The sequence below is a fragment of the Ochotona princeps genome, chromosome 8, assembly GCF_030435755.1.
Source record: "Ochotona princeps isolate mOchPri1 chromosome 8, mOchPri1.hap1, whole genome shotgun sequence".
Lineage (NCBI taxonomy): Eukaryota > Metazoa > Chordata > Mammalia > Lagomorpha > Ochotonidae > Ochotona > Ochotona princeps.
The window spans coordinates 53,714,705-53,723,517 of NC_080839.1; the positions used below are offsets into that span (position 1 = coordinate 53,714,705).

The window sequence follows — 8,813 nt, forward strand, 5'->3', positions numbered from 1 at the left end:
CCAGTGTCTCTGGATGCTGTACATTTAAGATCAATTATTTCAAATAATACCTTGTTAATTATATTGGATTTCTTCTGTTTGTCAGAAACCCTAAATAATTTTTTAAAGTCAAAGATCAAATCAGGGCAAAGGTTACTCAATAATGTGTATATATGTTTAATTAATAAAATGCAACGAATTCATGGTCATCCACTGCCTAGCTAAATAAGCAGAATGGTACCATTACGTTAGAACTTGCCCTTCCCATGATTCTGTTGTTTCTGTTGATTTCTGTAGGACTCTTATACATGGGTCCCAGTGTGTGCTCAGAAAGGCTCAAAACAGGCTCAGAAAAAGACCAGGCCACGTGGCAGGATTTCATAGGAGCGCGTTGAGGGCCCACACTGATGCAGCCCCTGTCAAAACGCCTCAGGAAATGAACTCCTGTCTTAACACCTTTCGAACCTTCACCCTGTAGTGTAAAAGTATATAAAGGTGCAATGTGGGCCCGGCGGCGTGGCCTAGCGGCTAAAGTCCTCGCCTTGAAAGCCCCGGGATCCCATATGGGCGCCGGTTCTAATCCAGGCAGCTCCACTTCCCATCCAGCTCCCTGCTTGTGGCCTGGGAAAGCAGTTGAGGACGGCCCAATGCATTGGGACCCTGCACCCGCGTGGGAGACCCGGAAGAGGTTCCAGGTTCCCGGCTTTGGATCGGCGCGCATTGGCCCGTTGTGGCTCACTTGGGGAGTGAATCATTGGATGGAAGATCTTCCTCTCTGTCTCTCCTCCTCTGTGTATATCTGGCTGTAATAAAATGAATAAATCTTTAAAAAAAAAAAATAAAGATGCAATGTGTAAGTCTTTAAAAGTGGCAGTACAACTCTGACCCTAAAGTGTTACTATAGACTGGTATATATACTATGTATGTATATTCTAATATTATGTATCCAGTAATATATACTAGTATGTATGTACTAATACATAAAAATATGCATTACTTTGTTATCATGTAATACTGAAACCCTTCACTTTGTTGTCCAGGAAACTCTTGAGGAAAAGTTCTCCTATGCTCATCCTGTGGCTCTGAACTTCATGAAGGTACTCACGAATCAATTATAACTGTTGTTGACTGCAGATTATCATGGCTGTAGGTGGTAGTTCTGGGAGGAGTGGGAATTAGGACAACTAATGCTGAAGTAGAATACAGTCATTGAAAATTATTAGAAATTGTAAAACAATTACAGCTAAAGGAGCACCAATGGTTTGTGCAGGAATTATTCTAGCATATCCATTATAATTAATAGAAGGCCAAACAGAGTCAGAGCCATACAGACAGAAGACCTAGCCCAAACATCAAACCCAAGAGAGATGATTAAAGGACAAATTCCAATGAGAATATCAGAAGATACTTACCTATGATCCACCTGCCATTCGTGCTTGACCCACAAGGACACACTGCTAAGTGTGGTCCTTCCATCCACAGTGTTTGTGGAAAACCATTTGGTCAATGGGGATGAGAATATCTGTCTTTAACAATCAATTAAGTTTATTTCTCTACAACAGCATTTCCAAACATGGCTACTCATCAGCATGGCCTGGCACTTATTCAAAAATACAGATTCCTGTACCTGGCTCCAAATCTATGGAAGCAGAATCTCTATGCATGGAGACATTGCAATCTGTGTCTTTTTTTTTTCAAAGATTTATTTATTTAACTTGAAAGTCAGAGTTACCAGGGAGAAAGAGAGAGAAAAAGAAAATCTTTCATCTGCTGTTTCACTTTTCCAAATTGCCACAATGGCCAGAGCTGGGCTGGTCTGAAGCCCGTGTTAGATGAGAGAAACTTTGTAATTAATTGTGGTTGGATATCTTTAACAATAAGTAAGTACTGGCTACTGTAACAGTAAATACCCAACAGGACTGGGCCAGAGTCCTGCTCAGGAGGTAGAAATGTTGGCCATTGACAGTACTTGCAGCGGCCAATGTGTGGCAGGTCTTCATCGGGTACAAAAGAGATCACAGTTTTATTCTTTATTATCCATGCATCTCCATATTGATGACTATCCTAGATCAGTTTAGTTTGCTCATCGAAAAAGGTGACAGATGATTAGAAATTCTACTTGAGGGCTTTCTGTGAAAATTGGAGTTTCAGAAAAAGATACAAGCTTGGACTTTGCTGGCTGAATTTCTCATATCCTGTCTCATCCAGACCTTTCCTAGGATAGAAGCACTTCAATCAGGGAGTACTTCTGAGACTACCTTTGCTTTTTAATGTACCGAAAGCTGTAACTCCAGGAAGGCAGAGACATGAAATCCTCAACCTCTCTCTCTCTCTCCCTCTCTCTCTCTCTCTCTCTCTCTCTCTCTCTCTCTCTCTCTCTCTCACACACACACACACACACACCATTCATCTCACTGCTCCTTAAACTGATCTCGGCTTGCATTGCCCCAGGCCATACCCCATGGAGCAGCTCAGCATGAACAATCTCAGAATGTAAACGTGGCTGTAATATAAAAGCCCATGGGTGTTTAGTGATGAATTAGATTTCAGTAGATTGGAAGCTCATGTAAACATGCCTGAGTTAGGGATATATGTTTTAAGTACAACTGATGAGTCTTTATTATCTGTCTCTGGGGAGTAAAGGAGAGGCTAATGGAAGGTCATGGTGGTTGTATCTGTTTTCTGGCATTGGTTTTCTCAGTGAAGATTCTCCCTTGCCTTGTCTAGCTTCTAGGAGCCGTTAGAATTCCTTGGCTTGTAACAGTGTAACTCCAATTTCTGCTTCCATCACCACATGATGTTCTCTCTGTTTTTACCCTTTTCTCCTTTCTCTTTTAAGGACACCAGTCATAATTGTGTTAGGGGTGCATGCTACCCTGTTATGACCTCATCTTAACTACGTTTGCAGAGACCTTACTTCCAAAGAAGGTCACATTGCTGAAATACTGGGAGTCAGGACTTGAACAGTCTTTTGAGGGGATACAGTTAAACCCTTAACAATGCCATTGAGACTAAGAAGAAGCACCATAAGCAGTTGTACAGAGGCAAGAATTACAGCTGCGGAAATCTCTGACAAGTCTTGGTAACTGAAGCCATGGGTGTCAGGGAGATCAGGTAAATGCTGAGACTAGATGAAGAAAACAAATGAGGACTCTAGAGTTGAATCTTGAGGAGTTCCACCCAACTGTTAATGGAAAAGAAGGTAAACTGGCAAATTCAGGTTTGAAAAGGAGCAGCTGAGGGGTGGACAGAAGCAACGTAAACTAACAGAGATGCCAAGGAGTTTCAAGCAGGAGGACATTGTCAGTCGTGTCTAACACAACTAGAATGAAAACTCAAAATTCCTTCTGCATGTAAGAAGTAGAGACCCTGGGTCTGAGAAGGAGCTACTTGAATGGGATGATGGAGGCAGCAACCAGGAAGTTATGAAAAGGATCAAGTGCTTGGAACTGCAGCTAAGACTCTGCTCGGGATGCCTGCCTCTCATGTTAGGGTGCCTGGGTTTCTGTCCTACCCTGCTTCTGATCCAGCTTCCTGCTAATGCACACCATGAGTGGTACAAGTGATGGTCTAAGGACTTGAAGCGCTGCTACCCCCCATGGGAGACCTAGCTGGAGCTCCTGGCCTTGCCCAGCCCTATCTGTTATGGGCTTTTGGGGAGTCAGTCAGATAGAAGATCAGTCTTTGTGGCCATCTCTCTCTCTCTCTCTCTCTTTCTCTGCCTTCCAGGAAAATGAAGATAAATCTTTTTTAAAAAAAAAATGTTTTAATTGAGAGGTAAGACATAGAGAGTGCCATGGTTTGTGTTCAAAATAGTCTTCCCATCTGATTATAGATATTAAAGTTTAGAGAGACCATCTGATTATAGATATTAAAGTTTAGAGGCAACTAGAGTTGGTAAAGGCAGGGATCTCTAGTTGGGGGTAAGTGTGACTGGGTGTAGGTGGGAAGGGACAGGTGAATCTGGCTGTGCTGTCCCTCGAATATCACTCATCAGCTTCCACTCCAAGAGGCAGGGGAGACTGGTTAGAGGGAGGTAGTGTTGTCAGGGATCTAAAAGACCAGAGGAGGCCAGGCTTAGGAGCAGGCCCCACAGAGCAGCCCACAGCTGGGACAACCTTGGGTAACACCCTTGGCTGAGCACTTGTTGCCTCCAAACCAGAACTGTGACACTGGCCTGTCTTCAGAAGTGTCGGTTCACCTGTGCCTGCGTGTTATATGGCTGCTGCTGATAACCTGTCCCATTCTCTGGCCAGGGACTATCAAAGCTCCTCGGCAGAAACCACTGTCAGGGTTGTGCCTGGGCTGCTGCTCTCTCACTTCCCAGCCCAGTTCTCAGTGGCTGAGCCACCGGCTTCCACGGGCTCACACACAGAGGCCCACAGGGCCATCTTCTCTTTGTTGTCTCTCATTATTCCTGTATGAGTCCATATTCCATTGCTCCCCATGCAGATCACTGGAGTTCACACTTCCTCAGCCTTCTCTTTAAGCCACTGGTGGTTTTCAAACTGGATCGAAGGGCATCAGCATCACCCAGAGGGCTTGTTAAGCACAGACCACTGGCACTCACCCATTCCCAATGCCTTTGATTTGGCAGGGCTGGAGGAGGACTTTGCATTGCTGACAAGCTCCCAGATGGCTATCCCCTGCAGGTTTCTGCTTTGCCTTCACTGGGATGGAAAGATGTCCTGGGGAGAAGCACTTGAGCCAGTGTGAGACACTGGTTGGCCAGGCATCTCATCTTCAAAGCATTCAAACTAGCAAAAGAAGAACTATTCTAATTACTAATAAGTTTTAAGTACCGGATAGCATACAGACTTTTGAAGGTTTTTAAAACTTGTATTTATCCAGCTACCATTCAAAATTTCGAGGGCACAGTAATAAACCCTTCTTGTAATGTCTACTTTCTTCATTATCCAAAGGGGTGTCTGAAGATGAATCCAAATGACAGATTAACCTGCGCCCAGCTCCTGGAGAGCTCCTACTTTGATTCTGTTCAAGAGGAACAGATTAAAAGGAAAGCACGTAACGAGGGAAGAAACAGAAGACGTCAGCAGGTACTTCCACTCGAAAGTTAAAAATGCTATAAACAGGATTCTTTGGTTGTTCCACCTTTCAAAGTGAGACTAGGTGGACACTAAGACCCTTTCTTTACCCTGGGTTGGTTGTCTGCATCTGAGTAGACATTAATGACTGATGTAATAAAATCGTAGAACTATGAAAACACCCAGAGTTGTTGCAAATCTTATTCCAGAAGCATTTGAATCAAATTGTTGCACAACTCTTTACACTGATTGGATCGGCCACCTGCCAGCTTTTACACCATAGGACCCTAATGAGGACAGGACTGAATTTGCCACTGTGATGAAAGAATCCCAGTACCTTGCTGCAGCGTCCAGACCCACACCAATGGAAGGATGACTCTGCCGTCTCTTTATCCATGTCGGCTTAACCCATGAAACCAAGAACAAGCTCTGCCAGACACCAAAGGACGATACCAGCTGACTAGGAACCAAATCCTGTGCCACAGTGGGCTTGCATTACAGAGCACGGTAGTCACCATTAGTTGAGCAGTTTGATAGACTCTCCTTCCTTCCCTTAGTTTTAGAAGATTTTGGAAGCACAAATTCAATGGAAGGAGGTTTGTGTGGGATTAGATTTTCAACCTCATTTTGTAAATCCAGTACCTGGTACATAGAAGGTACTAATCCATGCTTCTCTAATGAATAAATAGGTGAACATTGCTTACTAATAAAGCAGTGTGGTGTCAGAGACGTACAATTGTCATGTGTTGCTTTTGCCTGGGCATCACATTGCCAGCCCCAATTGCCTGTTCTGCTACTGGCAATGTAAGGTTTTGTTTTTTTTTATCTTCTCATCAACTTGTCCTCCATAAGCAAGGAAAGCAATCTTTCTCTTCTGAAGGGTTCATAGTTAAAATAGAAGTTTATTGATTGAGAAAACGCCAATTTATATTCAAGATGAAACATTAAATTATATCTTGTGTTCAAAGGTTCCTAGGTATCCAGATGTTTATTATGACATTTATTATTTTACCTTTTATTGCTAATTATTTCCAAATCAAACCCAATGCAGCTTAGATAAAAAGCAAAGAGATTAGGATTTGTGTAAATAAGACTGAGGCAGCCATCTGAAGTGCAATGTAGGTAGTATGGGAAAGTACCCCTTCTCCTGGTTCTCGCCTCAACAGCACATATACTAAAAATTGCAAAGGACCCTTCTCCTGAAAAACATCTCAGCTCTTTCTCACCATTCACTGGAGAGCAGAGTCCCTGCGCACCTGCCTCTGGGTGCCCCAGATGATTCGCTTGCCCACACTCACCTTGCAAGGGTGGCAGGTGCTACTCTTCATTTAGGTTCCAAAGTCTGTGCCACCTACCCTCTTCAGAGCCTCTCTGATCCCAGTCGGAAAGCCGCCGCAAAGCTAGGAAGAACCAGAGGAAAAGAAATAAGCCACCTGCTTGATCAGCTCATTTACAAAGATTACATAATGCTGTTTTGTCCTGCATTCAGGGCATCCTGTCTACATTGGGTGATAGGCCTACCCACTTCAGCCACCATGAGATGGGGCCTAAACAGCTCTCTCCTCTAGGTCAAGTTCCTAGGAAGCAAGATCAGGAAGAAGACATCAAATGCCTTTCAAGTTCTCTTTTTCTGAGGACACATCTCTCCCTAGACGTTTTACCATGCCAGAAAACAAATGGAAAGTTACGGAAAGATCTTAGAATTCAGTGTGAACTCGACTTTCAGCCTAGATCCCAGCTTCTAGAATTCTGCCTGGGTGACAATTGTTTTAATACTGAGTCATCTTAACAAGGGTGGATACGTGAGTTAACAGTAAGGGTTTGTTAGACCTTTGCTGCAATGTTAATATCCTGGCTATTAACAATTAGAAATAAGTAGCATATAGACTCCTAGAGTTATGGCTTCAGAACCAGTGGGCATCTTTTAAACAGTGACTTGATGCTCAGGAATATTTGTGTAAGTAATTGTAAGGAATATTGAAGTAAGTAACAGTAGCTCATGAGAATCCTAGAGCAAGCAGCAGAAGCTACTTTTCAAGTTTCACGGGATCACAAGTTTTTAGAAAGATAACCAAGCTTAATTTTAAAATGGCTATCTTTTTGACACCGTGGTGTAATAATATCTTTTGCTTGTTGTTTAGCCACCTTTAACTCAAACTGTATCTATAGAAATTGGTTTCAATTTACTCTCTTATTTTTTTTATCTTGTTCTGCTATTAGAATCAACTGTTGCCTCTCATACCAGGATGCCACATCTCCCCCACACCTGATGGAAGAAAACAAGTCCTCCAGTTAAAATTGGATCATCTTCCAAACATTTAGGAAAATGCTCTTTCAAGTGCAAAGTAATTTAATATGTACACATTTTTGTACAAGCAAGATAGGGATTCTCAGTGTTTCAAATGCAAATTAGCCATATGAAAATGAAGATGCCTTCTAGAATTGCTTTGCCGTGATCCTTGCTGATTCCTCTCCACGGGCTTCCTCCTTGCCAATTTTCTCTTTTAGAACATTTGCTTTAAATGCTGTAAGGCCTGAAGCTGCACATTTGAAGGAGACATTTTCACTCTTAGCAACCCCTCCGGAGACAATTTATTTTGGAAATTTGTGGACTTCTGCCTTGCTTTGTGAAAAAGATTCACATATGCCACCTTGCTTCAACAGACCACAAAGTACCTTAAAGCAATACCAAAGAGCTTGCCTCGCTGTTGCTTGTGTAGAGAATGACACTATGTTCCTGCATTTTAATTCCCTCTTCTTGTAAGCAGGTCTGTTGAGTAATGCTGGCATTTTGTTCCATGTTTTTACATTGATGAAGAAAGAGAACCATGAAAGGTCATCTGGGTTTATCCTTTAGTTTCTCTAAATGCTCTCTCATGAGACAAAGACAATTCTGGTTTTTTTTTTTTTAAAGATTTATTCATTTTTTTTATTACAGCCAGGTATACAGAGGAGGAGAGACAGAGAGGAAGATCTTCCGTCCGATGATTCACTCCCCAAGTGAGCCACAACGGGCCAATGCGCGCCGATCCAAAGCCGGGAACCTGGAACCTCTTCAGGGTCTCCCACGCGGGTGCAGGGTCCCAAGGCTTTAGGCCGTCCTCAACTGCTTTCCCAGGCCACAAGCAGGGAGCTGGATGGGAAGTGGAGCTGCCGGGATTAGAACCGGCGCCCATATGGGATCCCGGGGTGTTCAAGGCGAGGACTTTAGCCGCTAGGCCACGCCGCTGGGCCCGACAATTCTGTTTTTAAAGATAGCTGCAAACCAGCACGAAGCTCAACTGGCTAATCCTCTGCCTGCAAGCAAAAGTATCCCATATGAGTGCTGGTTCATGTCCTGGCTGCTCCCTTTCCCATAGAAAGCAGTAGAGGATGTCCCACAGCCTTGGGACCCTACACCCACAGCCCAGGAGCCATGTGCACCCTCACAGGAAATCCAGAAGAAGCTGCTGGCTCCTGGCTTCAGGTCGGCTCAGCTCCAGCAGTTGCAGCCGTTTGGGGAATAAACCAGCAGATGGAAAATTATTCTGCTTTATCTTCTCTCTGTAGATCTGCCTTTCTAATAAAAATAAAGCTTTAAAAAAAAGCTAGTTATAGAAAATGCCACAGAAATTGCCTGTATAACAAATAGGGGATGAATGATAGACATCACCATCCTCATTATGCAATGAAACCTTCGGCTGGTTGGTTGCTGACCCTAGCCTCCCCTTTGCTGACCACAATGCTTTATCCTTTCTCCCTGGCTGTCATCTCAGAGCCTACAGTAGTCCTACCAGGCATGCTATTTAA

General features: G+C 43.4%; 1 protein-coding gene across 3 annotated transcripts in view; it reads left to right on the forward strand.

Annotated features, from left to right (window-relative positions):
- CDKL4 (cyclin dependent kinase like 4) overlaps positions 1-7,873 on the forward strand; it is a 38,956-nt gene extending 31,083 nt beyond the window's left edge. For 2 of the 3 annotated variants that reach the window (XM_058667425.1, XM_058667423.1), the window contains 3 exons: positions 1,020-1,076; positions 4,902-5,036; positions 7,245-7,466. In XM_058667425.1, coding sequence (XP_058523408.1) covers positions 1,020-1,076; positions 4,902-5,036; positions 7,245-7,346 — 294 coding nt within the window. In that variant the 3' untranslated portion in view covers positions 7,347-7,466. Of the gene's footprint in view, positions 1-1,019; positions 1,077-4,901; positions 5,037-7,244; positions 7,467-7,532 lie in introns of those variants that run through there. The other variant, XM_058667424.1, reaches the window with a different exon arrangement.
- The last annotated feature ends 940 nt before the right edge of the window (positions 7,874-8,813 follow it).